Below are 23,289 nucleotides of genomic sequence, written 5' to 3' on the forward strand. Positions count from 1 at the left end.
TGTTAATAGGTGTTTATGGGCATAAAACTAGCTACTACAAAATGTTATCCTGTGTATTAAAAGCAAACATGCCAACATTAAGCTTTTAATAGTGTTTGTACAGGCTGACAATATTTCAAGCTCTCTTGTTTTCTGAATTGTATTCAAGAAAGAGCTTTGAGTTCTCTTGAGCAAGTCACTTAATCCTTTTGTGTTCTGGGCTAGAACGAAGGCTGTACACTCTTTGGAACACAAAGCTAAGCCCTGTGATTTACATCATTCATCTTTGTCATATCAGAACAATAAAGTCAGATGCATTCAATTATATAGCTGGCACGGCTGTCTGATCATTCTTCTACCAACAGGTGAGCAAGGCTTGGAGAGTGCTTGCAGAAGATGAGTTACTGTGGTACCGGATAGGCCGATCAGAAGGGTACCTTACTGAAAGCAACCTTACAGCTGGCACCTCTTGGAAGGAAGTGCTAAAACAAAGGCGCAACAATGAGAGTATGCTAAGGACAAACTGGAAGGTACAAAGACTTTTCCTGTGTATTGTTTCTTGTGTTTAGGTTATTTTACATCTCGCTAATTAGAAAGGAAATCACTTGATCTTTCTCCTAGCCATACTGTACTTAATTTTAAACATTCATACGTCAAATAAAGCTTTGGTTTATTTAAACTAATCTTGTTTTCTTTTTCTTCTTAATCTTAAGCCACACAGTGCTGATTCACTGCCTGCAGATAATCGCAGGAAAATAATAAGACTCTACACTCCAATCAGCTTTCAATGTGCCTGCACCCGGAGCCACTTCACTGACGAGGTGCAGGCACATGGAGAGGATTTTGGCACTGAAACAAGAGTATGCATCTCAGTTCCACATTTTGTGTCTGTGCCCGGGCGTAGTAGTGGCTCTGGGTGCAGGCACATGGAAAGCCATAACTTTATTCAGACTGAGAGGCTGGCAATCACAGTGAAATGGCCACATCACATCACTGGCATCAGCAATGGGCAGGATAGGTAAAGGTATATAAGTGATGACTGCACAGCAGACCAGATTGTGAGAGGGCAGTTTAGGGTCACATCACTAGACCAGGGTGGTCAAATGAAAGCATGTGGCATAAGATGTAGAAATCCAGAATAATCAAAATCCCAGTAGCTTTCTCTTTCTTAACCTCGCAAGTGAGAAATCCGGAGTACCATGATGTGGCAGAACAACCTGAAAAAGTACTTAGAATATTCATTGTTTCCGCTGTGGCTTTACTGATTGTGGCAGGGAAAGATAAGTAAACCTTTAAACTATACGAATGTAAAATTGATGAGAGTGCTACTCTAAGCACTGCAATTTACATTCATAATTTTTTTTTACTTCCAAGAGTACATGTACTGTTAAAGGGGATGTTCACTTTCAGGCAGTATTAAAATGTTTAGTTTTTAAGCTACAGACCAGGATCAGTGCTGCTGACAAACTGATCTGCTCTGTCTTCTGAAGGGATCTCCAACTCCAGCTTGCATTCTGCCAAACACAAAGTTCACACTGAACTGGTTACTGCGAGTGCCTTCATTCTCCTGCTCCATTTGCATTGCATTGATCCGATTGGCTGAATCATGCTAGCCAAGAGAGCCTGAGAGCATAAAGCACAGGAGAGAGCCTGTTAGCAGTGCTGATCCTGGTCTGTAACTTCAAAACTAAACATTTTAAATAATCAAGATGACTAACAAAAAATGTTATTTCTCTTCGAATTCAGACTATTGCCTGAATGTGATTTGCAAAGGTGCTTAAAATAGCACTCTTATCGATTTTACATTCACTTATTTTAAAGGCTTATCCTTTAAAGGAACAGTAACACCAAAAAATGTATATATTTTAAAGAAATTAAACTATAATGTATTGCTGCCCTGCACTGGTAAAAATTGTATGTTTGCTTCAGAAACATTACTAGAGTTTATATAAACCCTGGTGTGTAGCCATGGGGGCAGCCATTCAAAAGAAGAAAAGGCACATGTTATATAGCAGCTAACAGATAAACCCAGTAGAATACAATGGTGTCTTATCTATTATTTGCTATGTAACCTGTGCCTTTTCTCCTTTTTTCCAGCTTGAATGGCTGCCCCCATGGCTACACAGCAGCTTATTTATATAAACCAGTGCTGTCCAACTGGCGACCCCCCTCTGTGTGGCCCCCCACCTGTCTGGCTGCTTTGATGGCTTACTCTTGTGTAAGCTTTAAATGGTATCAGTACTGTCATTAACTGCCCCCCCTGCATGGTTCACACCTCTGATTCAGGCTGTAAACCCTCTGTATTGTTTAAAAATGTAATCCCCTGTACTGTTCACACCTTTTAGTTTCTGCATTGTTCACCCCCTGCAGTGTTCACACCTCAGGCTCAGGCTGTAATCACCCACATTGTTCCCCTGTTCACACCTCAGGAGCAGTAGAAACCCACAAATAATCCCTGCACACTACAAAAAGAACATATACTGAGGTGGTACTGCAATTAAAACGTTTTTTTAATATATAGTTATTGTGCAGACTGTAGGAGCAGTGCCAGCATTGTGTCACTGTAGGCTGCCTGTGTGTGCCATACAGCATAGGGCAAGCAGAGTATGGCACACACAGGCAGGGTAGGGCAGGCAGAGTATGGCACACACAGGCAGGGTAGGGAAGGCAGGTTTTTGCTGTACTACAACCATTAATATGGGTATGGTCATGTGATAACATGGGTGCGGTTTCAAGTGGGTGCGGTTTCAAAAAGGGGAGTGGTCAAAACTGGCTTCCATTATCGGCCCTCCACCACGTAGGTTGGAAAAATTCCGGCCCTCGGTACCACAGAAGTTGGACAGCACTGATATAAACTATAGTAGTGTTCCTGAAGCAAACACCCCAGTTTTACCAGTGCAGGGCAACAGTATGTTATATTTCAACTACTTTAAAACACTTTCATTTTTTGGTGTTACTGTTCCTTTAAGGTTATTCACCATAGGGTGTGGCCTGAGTTGCTATCTCTCTGCCAGAAATCAGCACTCTCTGCATGGAGCTGTTAGGGCTCTGTCACACAGGGAGATTAGTCGCCCGCGACAAATCTCCTGTGTCTCGGGCGACTAATCTCACCAAAATGCCATCCCACCGGCGATTTACAGTTTCGCCGGTGGGATGGCAATCCGGGGAGATTAGTCGCCCGCGAACAGGGAGTTTTGTTGTGGGCGACTAATCTCCCCGTGTGCCAGAGCCCTTAGGCTATAAGTGTGTATTGTGGATGAAGAGTTGTTCATTATTTGTACCATGTGCATTTTAGGGGGTATTTGTAAAGAGAAAAATAAAGTGTAAAGACAAGTAGCAGTTCATTTTTGCTGTTTTTGTGATTTCTGACAAATGTGGAATAGGAGACTGTGAGTTGTGCAACTGCTGCTGAATAGAACTGAGGCAGTTTTTTGTATTATGTTCCCTTGTCTTTACTCCTAACTCATTGTCTTTACTCCTTGCCTACAGCTATAAAAAGCTAATTTTCCTACAATTCGCATTGCATTTATAATGGCTTGAATTTGTCCATACGACTTCTCTTGTATGGATAAGCTAAATGAACTTGAGAATTCTCTAGTAAGTCCCCTGGTAGAACAATTAGCAATGCTGTTGTGTCCCATTTGTTTGCTCCTCTAAGCTACCAAGTAAAAAAACAGGGTAAAAAAAAAAATAGATAAATCACAGAAAAATCTTGATCTGCAGTAAAAACTATTGTTTATTAATTATTCAGCTTTGCTTCATATTTTGAAATGACATAGTAAATGCTGTTTCTCTAGCATAGTTTATGCCTGCAGGGACCAACAGAAATTGGCAGAATGCAACACATTGTGCATAATGTGATTTTTTTTTCCTGGTGAAGCATTAAGCAGATCCCTCATTGAAGGCTGCCAGTATCCAAGGCTTTCTCCAGAGAGATGTGGTGTATTAGCAAGAATTTATTAATATTCCATTAACATTTCAGGGGGCTTTATTCATTTGCTTATTTTTGAACTTTTCCCAGAGAATTGCTCTTAGGAGCATATTTAAATCTGATTCATTCTTTAAGTTGAAACATATTTTGACACAAATCCAGCAGTAAGTATAGCTTTTATACTATAAAGTTCACATATGTTTTAACAGCAGGTTGGCTTCTATGATTTCCATGTAAATCCTGAGCAAAGTTACAGAGAGTCTGCAGGGATTATGAAAAGTTGCATTTTAAATTCAATTATTTCAATTAAATGCTTTGTACCAGCCAAGCCGAGCAGTTTTAAACTTCAAATATAGCATCTGGTAATTTGCAGAAATGGCAAGATCTCAGGCAGGACTTGAAAGATCTGAATGTCTTCCATTGCGCTGTCCATTCCAATGACTATCACTTCAGGCAATGTTTAAAATAGACCTTCCTATTAAATGAATAGTAAATATGAACTATTCCTGCATGTGAACTTTCCTTTTCCAACCATCAAGTTTCAACAGGTTGAGAGAATTCGAACGTCCATTTCAGTTTTACTTAACAATCACGTTGTCGCCTTTTTCCCATGGAGCCCTGGCGATGCCTGCATTGGTCATGTTATATATTCCTTCACTTGGATTAATCTAAGAAATATAGATTACAAAAGTGAATGTCCACATGTCATTCCTTGATGCCATCTCCTTCTTCGGAATCTTTGTCCTGTCATTTTTAAAAATAAGAGGGACCTAAAGTGAATTTTAGCACATTACTGAAGATACCAATATTAGCTCTATTTATTTGTAAATTTTGTATGCGTTGCTTAAATGTATCGCGCTCTGATATCTGGCTGAAAATTGGGGCTTGATTTTTGCTTGTTGATGTGGCCCCCTCCCCGATTGCCCATGTCCCAGATGTTGTGATCTGATTGACTGGTCCTAAAGCAGGTGATATTGGGCTGTTTCAATTATTTGGTCCAAGGGCCAAATGCTTGGACCACGACGATGTGAATACAGGCTGTCCGGGAGAGGGCTGCATCAACCAACCAATGCGATCCCTGCTCCCATCAGAGGGCCCTATCCATGGGCAGGTAAGCTGACGAATTGATCTGAGGGTGCCAAATTAGCATCTTAAATCTGCCCATGTATGGGCTCCTTTAGTTATTTATCAAGCTCAAATTATTTGTTATGTTACCAAGAAAAAGCAAATCGGAAATGAAGAATTGTTTAAGTAGAATGCTACTTTTCTGAGCTTTCCAGGCAATGAGCTAGTGAAAATAGATCTCATACTTTTGCAGAAAATGGCACATCTTAAGGTACAAGATACCTGTTAAAGGAATACTGTCATGGGAAAACGTGTTTATTTTTATTTTTCAAAAGTTAATAGTTTTTTCAGCAGAATCCTGCATTAAAATCCATTTTTAAAAAACACAGTTTTTTTTTTATATTAAATTTTAAAATATGTGGGGCTAGCCATAGTCTTTATTTCCCAGGGTGCCGCAACCATGTGACCTGTGCTCTGATAAACTTCAGTCACACTTTACTGCTGAGCTGCAAGTTGGAGTGATATCAACCCCCTCTCAGCAGCCGATCAGCAGAACAATGGGATGGGAGCAAGATAGCAGCTGCCTGTAGATATCAGAATAGCACTCAATAGTAAGAAATCCAAGTCCGGCTTGGGACTCCTCCAGTTACATGGGAGTAGGAGAAACAATAGGTTACCTGAAAGCAGTTCTAATGTGTAGTGCTGGCTTCTTCCGAAAGCTCAGACTCCGGCACAATGCTTGTTTCTTATCCAGTTAGCCACGATGACCTGTTCCCACAGTTCTTTGGGTTCTTCATATTTCCTTCTACCACTTTTACTGGTGCTGCTTCCATTCTGGTGCTCTCATGATTGGCACAAGCTCTGAACACATCATGTCATGTTCCATGCTGTTTCTTTATTTACCGTAGCCTACACTTTTAAATCTGCTGCAACTGAACTGACTGTTCTGGGATGTTTTATGGTGCAGAAAACATTGCAGTACAAAAAAAAATTTGCTATTAAAATGCCAAATAAAAGTAGTTTTTTTTTTTTTTTTTAAATCATGAAAATAATAAATAATTGTATGCCTTTAACGGGGCTGTAAGTTGTAAATGCAAACATCTGTAATGTTAAACAAGTCACATGGGACATTTAAGATTTAGAATATAAAAGCAATCATCATTATTCAACTACTATTGGGTTTGCTTAGTAAAAATGAGAAAATTATATGCCACAGTTTGGCAATTCATAAATGATAATTAGCCCTTTCCATCCATAGGGCACATAAACATGGCATTTGCATATATGCCCATGGAGCCTTGTACTGCACTGCTAATTTCAGAAGAGAAAATTTGGTTAAAGTAAGGGAACAATGGGGAATAGAAATGTATTTTAGAAACCATGCCTTCTTGCTTTGTTGGAGTTCAGGCTATAAACTCTGATATGAAGCCCAAAGGGCCTATTGGGCAACATATTTCTGTACACCTTTGGGCTCAAATTTTAAGATGGAAAAACACACTTTAACTTACTCAGAATCTACAAAATCTGTATATAATACAACTGAATTGCTTTTTATTTGCGGAAAATTAAAAAACATATGGATAACTGCGTACTTTCTGAATTAAGGGTTTGTTCTGCTTGGAATTTAATGGGATAATGATACTATTCCAGCTTTTAACAGGGATGTGTCACTATGCCTACATAAACCGTAGCACTGCTATTGATTTCTAACTGACATGCCCACCCTATCCCCCTCCAGCTCACCCCTAATAACCTATGTCAGTCCCTGGCCCAGCTTAAAGTTAAACAGCTTCCCAGAGTGATGGTGTTCTTGGGGGCGGGACGAGGTTCTGACAGGCTAGAGGATAACAGTAAACAGAGTCCCAACCTATGGGAACATTGCCCTGCCCCAAGCATGGCGTCACTCAGGAACTGTTCAAATTCAAGGTGACACAGGTAAATAAGGGGTGAATTGGGGGGAGGCAGGGGGTTATATCATAACACTGTAGTGGCACAAGGGTTTACATAGGCATGGTAACACTGTTACTTTTAAAATTGGAACATGTCACTCCCCCTTTAAAGGGCATGTCAAGCCCAAAAATAATTTTTTGCATAATGAAAGAAAACATAATTCTAAGTAACTTTCCAATATGAAATAATTAAAATGTGTAGCGCTTTAAAGGAACAGTAACACCAAAAAATGAAAGTGTATAAAAATAATTAATATATTATATACTATTGCCCTGCACTGGTAAAAGTTGTGTGTTTGCTTCATAAACACTACTACAGTTTATATAAATACCCTGTTGTGTAGCCATGGGGGCAGCCATTTAAATTGAAAAAAGGAGAAAAGGCACAGGTTACATAGCAGATAACAGATAAGTAGCATAGATTCCCATTGTAGTCTACAGAGTTATCTGTTATCTTCTTATGTAACCTGTGCCTTTTCTCCTTTTTTCAATTTAAATGGCTGCCCCCATGGCTACACAACAGCTATTTCTATTAACTACAGAAGTCTTTCTGAAGCAAACACACAACTTTTACCAGTGCAGGGCAACATTACATTATATTTTAATTATTTTAAAGCATTTTTATTTTTTAGTGTTACTGTTCCTTTAAACGTTATTTGTAAATGTAATTGCTATTGAAAGCAGCATCTGCTGAACTCCTGGTTGTTACATTTTAAACAATGTTGCAAAGGTCTTGCTCCTCCAGCAATACAGGTCTGTCAGTCTGCTGCCTTGTGTTACAATGTTTCAACAGTCTGAGCCACCAGGGCAGAGAATAGAAAAGGACAGGCAAACACTACTTCTAATAGCAATTATAAATACAAACTAGAAAGGCAAGTTTGAGAACAAACTTTATGTTGGGTTGAAAAACGTGAAGTCACGAAATGAAATCTGATCTGTTGTTGGCTCCGCCCACTTTTTCTAACCTTGGACCCACAGTTACCGTATTTTTCGGACCATAAGACGCACTTTTTTCCCCCCAGAAGTGGGGGGAAAAAGTCCCTGCGTCTTATGGTCCGAATATACTTTAAAAAAATGTTTTTACTTGCCCGTGTGGTCTCCGTGCAGGGCCTCCTCTATTCACCGGCGCTTAGCTGTGGCGCTGTGCGCATGCACAATGACGCGCATGCCCATACGCATGCGCGTCATTGTGCATGCGCACAGCGCCACAGCTAAGCGCCCGTGAATAGAGGAGGGCCCTGCACGGAGACCACACGGGCAAGTAAAAACATTTTCTTAAAGTATATCTGTAGGCTATATGCTGGTACAGATGGGGGCAATATGTTGGGTGCTGCTGGTACAGGTGGGGTGCAATATGTTGGGTGCTGCTGGTACAGGTGGGGGGCAATATGTTGGGTGCTGCTGGTACAGGTTCGCTTTTAATGCACATAAAATATTTTAGGACAGTATTTGTTTCAGAATCTTTTTTTCTTTATTTCCCTTCTCTTAAAAACTGGTGCGTCTTATGGTCCGGTGCGTCTTATGGTCCGAAAAATACGGTATATAGTAAAAACCATTGTGCAAAGTTTGGGGACCCTGGTATTAATAGTGTCTGAATGGCAGCAATTTAAATTTCCCCCACTGCAGTTACCCAGTGACTAACCCTGCAAAGTTTAGACACCCTAGGATTAATAATTAAAGAACAGCAGTGGTTTACATTTAAACCAATAAAAGTCAATAGGTAAATTGTGATTGGTGACTGGTGACCCCGCCCCTTTTTTCTAACCTTGAGTCAAAGTCGAATGACAGAATTTTAAATTTAAACTAATAAAATTCAATGGCTGAAATCTGATTGGCTGTTAGTGGCCCAACCGACTTTTCCTATTTTTGAACTGCAGTCCCCCAGTGACTAACTTTGCATAAAAATTGTGAGACTGACAGCATTTTACACAAATATCAATGGGGAGAAGTGCCTTCACACACTCACCCTATAGCAGAGCCATTTTCTGAGCCAGCCTCACTCTCACACAGCATCATGTGACCAGGCTGGGGCTCAGAGAAGATACAAGGGAACAAGTTTCAGGCTGCAGCAACTAGGGTTTGGGTATTGTACCCCTAAAACTGTAGGAGGAGTAGCGTTTAGAAAATGGGGGGCGCTAAGAATAAGAATAAGAAGTGGAAGAAGAAAAAGCGGAAGAATAAGCTGAAGTCGAAGAACAGTATGTTGGGTTTTTCAACCCAACACAATAACTCAAAAGCCATAACAAACTTGTAATAAATGTATATTGCAAAGCTGCTTAGAATTTTGGTTTCTTTTATTAGGCAAAAAATTATATTTTGCGTTGCCTTGTCCTTTAAGCTATTCTTTGCACTTTTGCTTTTGTGAGCTGCTTGCTATGCATAAAGCAGCATAATAGAAATGAATCAAACATTAGTCATCCACTTTTCACTTTTTCAGCAAAATCTTATTGCAAATTTGGTTTTATACCCACTGCTTTATTTTAAATTAAATTGGTACAGATATGGGATCCATTATATGGACACCTATTATCCAGAAAGCTCTGGATTACAGGAATTCCTTTTACTCTGTAATAATAAAAGAGTAAATTAATCGTAATTAGTGGAAAACCAATCCTATTGAGTTTATTTAATGTTTAAATGATTTTAAGTAGACTTAAGGTGTGATGATCCAAATCATGGACCCCTTATCCAGAAAATCCCAGGTCCCAAGCATTCTGGATAACAGGTCCCCCATACCTGTTATGTGTTATTAAGTAGTTTTGGTTTGGGTACTTGTACTATGCATGGACACTGAATCAGTATTTTTTTCTGGTCATCCTCAGAACCGCACGGGTGCTGTGAGCCAACTGCACTATGAACTGGGGAAGGTCCTCTGTGATGTTCATTCCTACGATGGAGTTGTCATTGCTGGGTAAGACTGATACAAAGGAAAAACAAACCTACTTTTTACATTTATGCCTTTCTTTAAGTTTTGTCACCAGTTTTGTAAAATATGTTTGTGTCTGACTAAAACTGTAACTTTTCTGGTAGGGATTTTGTTGGCCCTTAGCTGTAATTAAACCCAGTATGTTTGGTGCCTGCACTTAATCTCTGCCATCATGAACTGCAAAATATCAGAAAATACTTTTGCATTAGGGTCAGTAGGATTTTTGTTGGTAAAAGTATTTAAGACCTGCAAGCAGAAAATGCAGAAACATTTCCAACGTTTACATGATTCAAAAAGGTTTCACCTACTTGTGGGCCAAATTAGGGCCATTCCATCACTGTCCTGCGCAATGCTGGGCCTCAGGTTTAGGCAACTGCCCGCTCAACGAGCGGGCCGCATCAACGAGCCGATGCGGCCCCCAATCCGACTAGATTTTCTAACCTGCCCAATCAAGATCTGGGCGATTTCAGGCCAGATATCAGTCGGGCAGGCCTGTCGGAAGTGCCCATACACAGGCCGAATCGGTCCAAGGGACCGATATCAGCAGCTACTATCGGCCCATTCCCTATTTACCCTTCCTGTTATACTGACTATGAATATTTAGCATTTGGGAGGATCATGATTTTTTCCACCTTAATTTCAAAATTCTGTTATGTCTTAAAATCCATCAGTTTCGATTACTGCAGATGAAGAAGAATAGGTACAAAAGTTACACACAGCAACAAGATACAGGCTACTTGTTTAGAACTGTTTGATGCTTCACAATCAATATTATTATGACACACAGTATTATTATGTAACTTGTATGTATTGAAACCTTGTTATTTGTATACTTGTAACAGTCTATTTTCTGCAGTATCTTTCCTTTGTCACTATAGTGTTACTTTATCATTAAATATGGAAGGCTTTAGATTTCTTATTGATTCAGTGCAAGTGGAGCCGCTAGTCAGAAGCCGTTAGGGCTTCTCCTCCTGAGATTAGCGCTAGACTCTGAACTATTTAAATATAATACCCACATATTTGTACAGAGTGGTTGAGAGATGGAGAATCTTGTGTTTATCATTAAAATTTCATCAGGCGGTTACGATGCTTGTTTTCTGGGTCAGACCTCCAATCTCTTTTCATTTGAGACACACTTGGCTGCCTTTACCTCATTCCCAATCAATGTTGTATACACCAACCATTCTACTGTTACACATCCCTAAGGATCTTCTTAAAGACATAGGCATGTTATTCCCAGTCAGTGGATACCAGTGCTCAAGTGTTAATGTCCAAGTTGGTACAAGAACTCATCCCTCTTTTTGGTGCAAATGTTGCACAATTTCTTTAAGATAAAAATGCTTATATGGTATGAAAAGCAGGACATTTCTAAGTGTTCTTGTGGATACAAGTCAGTGTGACTGATATGCAGTAATTGGGGAAACCTGGAAGGGAGCTAAATATTTTCACATCACAGTGGCAAGTGCAGAAGAGGGCCTCAAGCATCAGTTGGTAAGATATTGGAATTGCATTGAGATCCTTTGTGGAAACAAGCTGAAACCTCTGAACCTTTGTCAGAAATAATAGGGATTGTCTGGACACACTGCCACTGGCCACCTTGTTGTGCTGCAGAACAAGAAGTCATGGGTCTAAGTTAGCAACTTCAGATCTAGTTGAACAATCATTTTATCAGCCCTTCTAAAGGGCTAAGGGTTGCCAAAAAGGCTGCCATATTTTCATGAACCAATAACATTTGAGTGCTTCAAATGTGATTATTCGCATCATTCAAATGTGGAGCTGCTTCTCAAATAATATGAGTGATATACAGGTTTGGGACCTGTTATCCATTATGCTTGGGACCTGGGGTTTACCGACTAAGGGGTCTTTCCATAATTTTGATCACCGTATCTTGTCTGCTTAAAAATCATCTAAATGTTAAATAAACTCCTAAAATGCTTCTAATTAGGATTTATTTTATCTTAGTTGGGATCAAGTACAAGGTTCTGTTTTGTTATTACAGAGCAAAAGGAAATTTGGATTATTTGATTAAAATGAAGTCTGTGGCAGATGACCTTCCCATAATTTAGAACTTTCTGTATAACTGGTTTCTGGATAACAGATCCCATACCTATATTTGTATTTCTTAAGTAAAGGACAAGATAAGGTAGAATCATTGGGAGATGCCAAGTTGTTAGGGACCCTTCAGTCATTCTAGTCGCTCATCTCAGACCCTGGAAAGGCACCCCTCTTCTTTCAAAAATTCACTTTCCAGGGTAACTTTTCTCCAGGGCCATATCACCATGCTCTCTTGTGTCCCAGGCTGGGGTTAGAGTAAGCAACTAGAATCTTTGGGCGATGCCCAGTCCAGCCCAGTGATTCTGCCTAACATATATAAATATAAAAATATACACCGTATCAGCCTATTAAATAATCATACATTGAACCAATAAACATTCTTTACATCTCAATTAAACTGCATGATTTCATCCAAAAAGCATTCATGTTGCCAATAAACTTGACTGATACTGAAAAGTTCTTATGAAAAAGCCAGCTTAGAGCAGTTAATCATAAAAATGCAGCATCCAGCAGTATGAGTTTCTAAAGTTCACATATAAGATAAAATGGGAATGTGAATGAGCTGTGGTGGAAACCGACCGGCATATGAATCCATATGGAATAATGAATCATAAAAGTGGAAAGATTGTAGCAGCTAATAGCCATGTACAGTACGAAGTCATAAGGCTAATAAGCAATATTAGTGAGCAGTATCTATATAGAGAGCAATATTGGCAAGTCATATACTTGAGTGGTTTGCTGAAAGCTAGTTCATATATACCAGAGGCAATATAGTAGGGAAACCTGACAGTTTTACAGTCTGTCCAGCAGAATTTACTGTATTGGCACAAAGTAATGTAGTAAGTTGTTATACTTGGGGTTCTACCTCTTCAAACCACAAACACTTGTATGACCCCAACACAGAGACATGTCTCACCCATTTACTGGAGGTCACCACAAGCACTGACCTCTCGCTCCTACTTGCATGTCCAAATGTTATTCCAGCCACCTTAAACATTATGCCTTTCTAGATAATATTTCTCCAATACAGCAGTGTGTCCCACACTGGTGTGCATTCCACCTTAATGCACAAACTTTGATACAGTTCTGGAGAGATTAGATGATGTACCTTAGATGATATGGGTGAATGCCTCTATCAAGGTTTCCTCAGGCAATTTAAAGTAATGGTTTAGTCGTGCATGTAACCTTAACTATTAAAGGTACAATATCAGAGGGTTTATAAAGACCATGTATTTGTGGGCAAGTATGGCGGGGTCACATGTTACACTTGTACCCCAAATACAAATATATGTAAAGATAATTAATATATCACCTATAGGTCATATTCTAGGTATACTTGATCTGACTTTAGTTATTTAGTTTAAATGTGAATATCTAATATACTCACTGAATTGCATCTTATAAACACCTCCTCCTCCCTGTTCCATGTTTACTTTGTTTTGAAAGTATAATCATTGTAATGACTTGGAATTGCATTTGCTTCAGATAGATTAGCAGAGAACAATGTAGGTGTGTAGGTTGTGCTGAAACGACTCGCCCTGTTAGATACAGTAGCTTACTTTCTTTATTTTCTTTTAAAAACATTACATCACCATTAAACGATCATATTACTAACCAACGGCAAGGTCACATTACACAAAGTGATCACTGAATACTGGGAGCCTCGGTCCTAAGCCTAAGAAGGGCTGTGAGCAGGACTAATCTATCTATACAACCTACCTAACCATGGGGCTATCACTTTCAAAAAAGATTTTGATGGATACTTACTGGTGTTCCCAAATGAGCATGGGTTCACTCAAGTCACAGATGCATAGTGAATATTTGGATCTGATTATAACCAGTCGGCAATTGTTCTTATAGGTTCTTATGGCAAATGTCCCATAGTCACTGACGTAATGGTTAACTAATGTCAAACTTACTACAGAGGCAACCTAGCCATACTTTCATGTGAGGGAACAAGGAATGGCCTTCACATTACCCAGACTGGGAGAACCAATTATAATGTGCTTTACCTATACAGGTATAGGACCTGTTATCCAAAATGCTTGGGACCTAGGTTTTTCTGAATAAGGGATCTTTCCGTAATATGGCTTTTCACACCTTCAGTCTATTAAAAAGTAATTTAAAAATTAGTTAAGCCCCATAGGATTGTTTTGCCTCCAATAAGGATTAATTTTATTTTAGTTGGGATCAAGTACAAGGTTCTGTTTTATTATTACAGAGAAAAGGGAAATAATTTTTAAAAATGTGAATTATTTGATTAAATGGAGTCTATGGGAGATGGCTTCTGATAATTCCGAGCTTAAATGGATAATAGGTTTCTGGATATTGGATCACATACCAGTATATACACAATAGCTCTTAGTGGGTGGTCTCCACCTTCTGGACATTTGGAAATCCTAAAGCCAAAAAATTCACAAAGCAATATACTTTGAGAAGCAGATAGACCTTTCAGTTTCAATGTATTGTCACTGATTTCCACACAGCACCTTTTTCAGTAGTACGTGGTAAAATAGACATTTGGTAGCCAAGAGCGATTGCCCAGTGGCTGACAATTAGCCGGCCTGTCAGCACCACTTCCTGATCATTTGATTGTGGTTGGCATGACATGTGCATGAAGACATCTGGGGCCCTGGAGGGAGATTGCGGCTATTTTTCTTCCACCGCTGGACCTCTTTGTACTGAATGATTCCTGTCTATGTTGTTAGCCAGACTGGCTTGCAAACTGGCTTTAAATCCTTTCTCTGTTCTGGACACTTCTTTGCTTTTTCGGTGCCACTTCATTAGGGGCAGCGTCCAGCTCCATCACTGCAGACCCTTTTCCCTGTGAATGCCAGTTGTGTTTTTTTATACAAACTTTTTCCAGTATGCATTTTGCCATTACTTTGTTGTTGGTCAGACTTTATCTCCCTTTGGAAAAATGGAGAGCGATGGGGACATTGCCAGGGTGGCCTTCCTGTTCCAGAAATGCATTAGGCAGACTCTGTAGCCACTCTGATCAGCTGTCACACTGCTACTCAGCTGTTGTGTGTATAGCAACACACAACAGGGCCATGTCTGTTCTGCTAATGAGGCTCACTCGAGAAATATTACATGAGCAAAAATCTGCTTTTTAGATTTTCTTTTTTTATTTGCCCAGATACTCATCCTTTTAACACCAAAATTGCTTTATTGTAGATAAAAACATTCTTGTTACATTTGTCTGGAAGCACTGTCACTATGCTGACAATTTTTGTTTGCTGTAAGTATTAAGCAGCTGTATGGAGTATCTGTCTAATGGTCTAGTCCAAATGAGTTTTCTAAGGAAATTAATGTTTAACTGCTTGCTTGCAATAGATGCTAAAACCTACAACACCAGCTGTCAGCACAACTTAATGCGAAATCGCTGAGTTTAGGCAAGAAAGCACTGTTATTTTCTTACTGGTGAGGACTGGTGGCACACATTCCTACTTAGAGCAGCAGTCATCTGACCTTAAAATGCCCATTGTCTTCCGCTCAGTAGGCAGGAGTGGTGCAGGCCCTCACTAGCAAGAGCATTAGTATGAAAATAAACTTTATACTAAATAAAGTTAGAAAATTGCCATGTGATCTTCATCGATAGTTCCCTTTTAAGATATTACTTCTACATTTGAGAGGTTATTTTTTAAATAACCCCCCGATACCTTCTCTTCACATGTATAAAATAAAATCAGTCTTTGAACTTTTAAATACTTTTTAAGGTATACGTCAGGAGATGTCCGGCTCTGGGATACCCGTGTCTCATGCTTTGATGCACCTTATCTGAAGGTTACCCGGGACCCATTTGATCTGACACAACACCCATCTGTTTCCTTTGTGAAAATAAATAGATCCCTGGCTGTTGCTGTCTATGAAGATGGTAAGTCATTTAAACCCAGTCCTGTTAGATACTGGATACTGTATGGTAAATAGAAAATAGGCAGCCTTTGGTACTCCCTGTTAAACATCTACTCACAGCATCACTTTCTGAATGCTCTAACTTGGGGTCATCCAGATGCGAGAGAATTTGGATTGCCATACATATGTGTACTAACAATTCAAACATTAAACCAAATAAAATTGTTTTGCCTCTACTAAATATTAGTTATAATGAGATCAAGTAGAAGCTACAGTTTTATTTTTACAGAGAAAAGGTCATCAAAATGCAGTCTATGGGAGATGGCCTTTCCATAATTTGGAACTTTCTGAATAACACATTTCCGCATAACAAATCCTATACCTGTATATTCTTATTGCTGGAAAATTGCCTGTGCTGAGATGTAGACATTATTGTATTGCTTTTCTATTGTTCAATTCACTTCAGAATAGAGCCAACTGGTATAGGTATGGGATCCCTAAGCTGGAAACCCATTATCCATAAAGCATATTACAGGAAGTCCATCTCCATAGAGTTAATTTAAAGATGTAATAATAAAACAGTGCCTTTAGATGATAACTTAGCTGCATGAATCTATATTGGTGGCAAAACAAATTGGGTTTATTTAATGGTTATGTTTTAACAGATTCAAAGTATGTCGATTCAACTTACAGAAAGGTCCCTTATCCAGAAAACCCCTGGTCCCAAGCATTACAGATAATAGCTCCTATACCTGTACTGCTAATCTGCATATACTTCATTTAACTATTGAATCCTTAGCATTGTGTTATATCTGGCCAATGTGTTTTCAGATTTCTTTACTGAAATAGTCACTGTTTTACAAGTTTGTTAACCGACCAAAAATAATAGTGTTGTTCTTTTTTTTTTTTATTTAAGTTTTTATTTAAGGTTTTAACATTTTTAACAACAGAGAAAGGAGAAAAAAAAAAAGACAGTTTAGAAGGAAAAGAAGAAAAGAGGAGAGAAGAAGAGAATATATAGAGCTAGGCGAGCCTGGCAGAGTTATACAGATTTTGCATTTAACCAGGTGTCCCACACTGCATTAAACTTGGTTGGGCAGCCTCTGGAGATGTAGACTAGTTATTGCTTAGGTAGCACGTCGTTGATTAATTTTTTCCAAAAGGTAAGTGAGGGGGCAGTTGTCGATTTCCAATTTAGCAAAATAGCTTTTTTAACATAAAATAGCAGTTGCAGGTAGCACAAACGTTGATATGGCGACAACCCCAGGTCTTCTAGCACACCCAATAAACATAGCTTTGGGGAGTGTATGTTGGGGAAAGCCAATGTTTCATTGATGTATTTCAACACTGCTGACCATAATTGTTGAATGGCTGGGCATTCCCAAAATACATGGAGAAAGGAGCCTATTGCTGTGTTACATTTGGGGCATAGGTACGATGTTTGAGGGTATATCTTTGCTAGTCTCTGGGGTGTCAAATAAGCACGATTAATAAACTTATAGTGTTGTTCTTTAATTGCTACTTCTCAGGTTCAGGACTCTAGTTTTACAGTTAAAGTTGATCCCCCTACAAAACGAACCACCAGCTCTAGGCTGTATATGCTAATGTCTAGAAGCCTTGCCTTATATGTATTATTTATGCCAAAAATAAAAATGCTAGATTTTAATTCACATACTATTTATTTCATCCTGTAAAAGGGAAGTCTTGGTTTTTATTGTAGTGTGTTTATCAACTCTGCTTTGTTCATCCATATTTATCTGGTACATAAAAAAACAGAATTGTCTTTGTTTTCATTGAAACATTAGATACTAATATTGGGATCAGACCTTTCAAGCTGGGTCTGTTTAACCCACAGGAGCAGTGCCGGTGGTCAGCCTTTGATTTCCTGATGACAGGACTAGGTTGGGCTAGGACCTTATTACATGACCATGGTCCATGCTAGTTAGGTCCAATAAGTCAAATCTGCAAATGTCCAGTGATTCTTACAGTGAAATTCCTGTAATTCTTTATGGCAACTATAAGGGCTCTGGCACACGGGGGAGATTAGTCGCCCGCGATTAACTCCCTGTTCGCGGGCGACTAATCTCCCCGAGTTGCCTACCCCTGCCATCCCACCGGCGAACATGTAAGTCGCCGGCGGGATGGCAGACGCGGCGGCGCGATTTCCGGAAATCGCCGAAAAAGACTCGCGAGTCTTTTTCGGCGACTTGCGGAAATCGCCCCGCCGCGTCTGCCATCCCGCCGGCGACTTACATGTTCGCCGGTGGGATGGCAGGGGTAGGCAACTCGGGGAGATTAGTCGCCCGCGAACAGGGAGTTAATCGCGGGCGACTAATCTCCCCCGTGTGCCAGAGCCCTTAGGGTAAGGACACATGATATTATCAGTAGCAGCAGCTACTTGTCATGGCTACAGTTACTGATAACTGTCTCTATGTGTGTTTTTAGCAGAGGCAATTCTCAGTATTATCTGTAGCATTGTATTTTCTGGCATTTATTAGCCATGACAAGTAGCTCTGTGTATCTTCTCGCGAGTCTTTTTCGGCGATTTCGGGAAATCGCACCGCCGCGTGTGCCATCCCGCCGGCGACTTACATGTGCGCTGGTGGGATGGCGGGTCATGGCAACTCGGGGAGATTAGTTGCCCGTGACAAGGGAGATTTGTCGCGGGCGACTAATCTCCCCGTGTGCCAGAGCCCTAAACAGTTGTTGAGCTGAATAGGCTATGAGAGCAAATATTGGGGTTTTCCAGCACATTATAATGCCATGCCTGGAGGAGTAGTCCTGTACCGATTACCTTTATCTGGCTTAGCTCCCAGTGCCATTACGCTACAAGGCTAGGTCCCCTGAGGGCCACTCGATAGTTCATTTCTCTAGTACATGATTGGGTAAGGAAGTAATTAGAAAGAATGTGGCCATCCAGGTTCATGACAGTGGGCACATGACTGAATCTGGAACCTGTTTTCTTTTTTAGAGTTTTATTTAAAGCTTAATAACATATTGCTTTATAGTATTTTTCAAAGCTAAGTCTCTGTCTCATAGACAGGTTCTATCACTTTCAGGCAATCTTTTGATTATTAAGGCCTTTCTAAATAGTTTCCTAGCTGCTCTAGTATATATCTGATTAGTTACATGACCTGTAGTCTTCTTGTAAACCCTTACATGGCCATAAGCAGTGTAACCTATCATTCTATGAACCCTCTACATTCAGTGGCATCTGGTGGGTTGATTCATTACTCCATTTTGTAGCATGTTAAACAGGGAAGCAGATGTCCACTCATTATTGGGCTCCTAGTCCTTTGTTAGTATAGCACCTCACACTACCCAGGGGCTGCTAATGTGAGGGAATGAGGGAGGCAGTGACCTGCCCTGCCCATTCCCTACTTACCTGTCATTCTCTAGCTTAGATGTGTCCCCTCTATTTTATCCAGTCTGCATATTCGGCTGCTCTTTAGCCATTCATCTTCATGTGTTCTAGTTTGGGAAAGTTTTCCTGTGCTTCATAATGGGGAGTCCAGCTGCCTTTTCTAAAGGTATGCATAGTCCACACGCTTCCCCTTAATGGCTACTGTGTTATTTAAGTTGCTTTGCTGAGCTGTCTCCTTAATTGTCCCATGTAATTGTTTATTATTTACCCCATGCTGTAGTTTTTTAGTACTGTTGCTGAACTCCACAATAGTAATATGAAAGTAAAAGTAAATGTATCACTTAAACTAACTACTTTTAACACTGGGTTTTAAAGAGATACTGACACCAAAAATGAAACCTGTTTTTACATCGTAACATTCTCTTTTCATGCTGTTTATAAATTTGCCTTTAAACTATTTGCCCCGTGCTTTTACATTACCTAACGGATCCCTCAAATTCCTCTATGAGGAGGCTGCCATATTTGTGCAGCAGGAGTCTGTTAGCATTAGAAGCTATAATGGACAGGTTGAAAAGGGACAGTCAAAACTGTCAGGTTTAGGAACTCCAAGTAACAATTACTTACAAAAGCAGCCCTATCAGGGAAAAATGATCAACTGACCTATAGGCAACTTTTAATGTACAAGATTTTAAAGAGTAATTTTTTTCATGTCAGTATCACTTTAAGATTTCATTAACGGAATATTGAAGAAAACTTTGGCTGTCAGCATTGGGAGTAAGTGATAAAAATGATAACTGATGATCCAGGTGTAACAGTTATGTTAGAGTTTATTATTTGCAGGGCACCTCCTCTTTTTGTTATTATGCATTGTATGTTAAAATGGAGAAAACAATACTAAATGAGAATTCATACAGTGCTTTCTAGATGTTCTCTCCAGCCTGCTTCATGGGCAATTTCTCCAATAAGGGGGATATTGTTAAATGTCTCTATCTTGGCTGCATTGACCATAAAGGTTTAATAGAAAGGCAGAAGCAACCCCCATATTTGAAAATGTATTAGTCCTGAGGTACATTATTCGCAGAGCAGCATTTTCTTGTAAGTGGACGAGTTTGTTGGCTGCCGTGTGTTTGTTCCTGAGCATTAGAAAGCATAGAAGCTCAGCACCCATTAAACTCATTGTCAGTTCTTTTGAGGCTTGTAGCTAAGCAGCGTTTCAATGCCAGGCAGGAGCGCAAGCCAACATTGTCTTTAAGACATGGCAAAATATTACAGAACGTTAACCCCGTTGACTCAAGTAAGATAGAAAATAGCTTTAAATATCCTGTAATCATGTACAGCATAGAAATTGTGCCACCCCTAAAAGTCTTTTATCTGTGCCCGTGCCTTTCTGTGTTGTTGATTAATATGATTTAAATCTGCTGTTCATTAAAGGACTCCCTGATAGGCTTCTAATCATTGGCTTGTAGTGAATGCATAAGAGTAATTTCACAATGACTCCTCACGGCTGTAAGATTTATTTTTCTGCAGATGAATAGGATTATTTCTACCTAGATATCTGGAGCACCACTCTTTTCCCCGACTCCTGCTGTCCCTGCCAACTAGTGCTTTACCTACCTATTTATTTATTTATGAGTGAATGTGCTTTTATTCAACCCTGCATAATAAAATACAAATGCTCTTCTTAGTTGCTTTGCCTGGAGATCATGGGTGGGCAGGAAACAGGAGGAGGGAAGCAGAAGAGTCAGTTGTGCCAGGTAATGAGCAGATGCTGCTAATGCATGAACTGGCAGGGCAATGCCAAGACCCCATCTGCTGCCAGGCTTGGTGCCGTTTGGCTTTCTGCCACCTTAGTGGGAATTCAGAGAGCCTGTAGCTTTCATACATTGCACCTCATTCCCTACATTGCCCACTGAATGTAAGGGGGAGCACTGCCTTATCAAAAAGTTCCGCTAGGTTTTCTGTCTGTTTAAATATGTGTATTTTTTTTAATCATGACATATTTAAAAACCAACTCTTAAATGGACCATCACAGTAGTGACACTGTAGAAACTGTTGTTTATGTTAGTCTCATAATGAAATGTGTTTGCTTCCTACGTCCCAATATCACAGAGAGGTTTTGTAAGACCGCATTGTGTTTGCTAAGAGCTATATAATAAGATACTTATTTTGAGCATGCACACTGAAAGCTAACCCTTTGCAGGAGTCCAGTTCATGGGGTTGAGGTGCGAGGCAAGTGGGGCAGTGCAGGGGCCAAAATATCGCAAAATTGATTTATCAGTTTGTTACGGGTCATAATTCACAACCTAAGCTGCTCATACATGTATAGATCTGCCTGTTTTGTTGGGTTGGCAAATAATTGTATTCTTTTCAGATATGTTGGTCCATATTGGATTAAGCATGCCCTTTGACAGAGGGTTCGAAGTGGTGCTTCTGTAATGGGAGTTTTAAAGCTGCCTAATAGTTATATGGCCAATCCCCAGCCAAATAGTGTTGGCACACAGACTAATTAGTCTTGTTAGTTTTGGCCCCATACACAGGCCAAGTCTCAAATAGACCAAACTATAAGGTCCTCTTCACTCACCCATCATCAATATGGGCATATGAGCCACTAAATGTCCTTCACCCTTAAACAAAACAGGGATTGTCCATCCACACACTGCAACACATTGGAGCTGGCCAACTACTTTAAAGTCATTCATGGTCTGGCCAGTTCCCACACCCACTTCCATCCGATTCACCAAAAATGCTCTGTGAATTTTGTGGTCACGGCCTCATTGCAAGACCTGCTAAGAATTTGGTGTTGAACACAACTTCTCCTTTTTGCTGTTAGTCTCAAGTAGCCAAAGTTGGCCCATATATGGCCACCTTCACTTGTATTCTACATAGTATACAATATAGATAGCTATCTAACGTTATCAATAATTCATAGTTTTAATAGTAACTGTCATTACAACAAACATCTGCTGTTGTTGTGCCTGTTGGGGGCCAGTAGGGATGGCATTTTAAATATGAACTTCCCATTGCAGAAGTGCTTAATCAATCTGTTGCTAACTGAGAAGGACTCCAATAAAAAAGAAGCCTTGGACAACTTTGCTCCAGACTAGGTTTTTTTCTATCAAACAAAAATCCCATATCAATCCATCACAAGCCTTTCACCCTTGTTAAAGTTCAGTGTTAAAAAAAATAAATCATTATGGATCGAGTAGTGATGCCAGCTGCTTTTCCCAAAGGAGAGCAATAATGAAACCGTAAGCAGAGCAAATGGTACCTAATGAGTTTAAGCTGATTTATGTTTGCTTTCAAAAAGTGCCGTTTGATGTCTAAAAAGTGCTACTGCTGTGAAGTAATGCGAACCATCCACGCCTCCCCACCAACCTAATGGGTCTTGGGTGGAAGATTTATACTGATCAGCCTGGGAGCGACAAACATAATGGAGGTCATTTGCTTTTATTATTAGCAATGCATATTTAAATTAATCTATTTGCCTAAACAATTACTTGCCGTGTATGGAGAGCACAGAGCCAAAGATGCAATTACGCCTTTCGTCTAAAGATGAACTTCGGGTATCGCACGTCTCCAAGGAGCTCCGACGCTTTCAGCAGAACTTTGCCTTGGATAACAACTTCACAAAATAGTAATTGCATTAATTGCTTAAAAGGTAAATAATTGTCTAACTGGTTTCAGAACAGATCTAGGTCTCGGATTTAAGTGTTTCCATTAATTAAGTTATCGTGTTATGGCACTTTCACAGTTCTGAGGCTTTGATGTACTTGGGCTCCATAGTTAGAAAGCCTTGCATCCAACTTCTGTTGAATAAAAAGAACAACTAAAATTGATATGGCTAAGAATGCTGTGTTGTACACAATAAACTTTCTGTACCAGCCCAAAGGTTCAGCAACCGTATAACAGCAGTGATCTAAGCTTTCAAAGTTGTCCACAGGAGCTGCCATCTTGGATCTTGTTATTCCATCTTTTGAGTGTCAGTGGCACATTGCATGCCCAGTGTTCTGTCGGCAGCGGTTGAGAAGCTAAACTTTGGAGATGTCTGAAACCACAAAGCAGAAAATGAGAAATGTTTGTCATAGGAGCTGATGCTAAAGGGCAGAACACACTGGTTATTAATTCAATTAATTTATTGAAATAATAAATCACTTCTGTTTCACTA

The 23,289-nt window shown here is 39.8% G+C and overlaps 1 protein-coding gene across 2 annotated transcripts in view; it reads left to right on the plus strand.

The window, feature by feature from the left end:
* fbxw8 (F-box and WD repeat domain containing 8) overlaps positions 1 to 23,289 on the plus strand; it is a 53,808-nt gene that overhangs the window by 15,409 nt on the left and 15,110 nt on the right. The window contains exons 3-6 of one of the 2 annotated variants that reach the window (XM_018090604.2): positions 345 to 509; positions 693 to 839; positions 9,747 to 9,835; positions 15,625 to 15,782. In XM_018090604.2, the coding sequence (XP_017946093.1) occupies positions 345 to 509; positions 693 to 839; positions 9,747 to 9,835; positions 15,625 to 15,782 (559 nt within the window). The remainder of the gene's footprint in view (positions 1 to 344; positions 510 to 692; positions 840 to 9,746; positions 9,836 to 15,624; positions 15,783 to 23,289) is intronic. The other variant, XM_002938088.5, reaches the window with a different exon arrangement.

The sequence above is a fragment of the Xenopus tropicalis genome, chromosome 1, assembly GCF_000004195.4.
Source record: "Xenopus tropicalis strain Nigerian chromosome 1, UCB_Xtro_10.0, whole genome shotgun sequence".
Taxonomy (NCBI): domain Eukaryota; kingdom Metazoa; phylum Chordata; class Amphibia; order Anura; family Pipidae; genus Xenopus; species Xenopus tropicalis.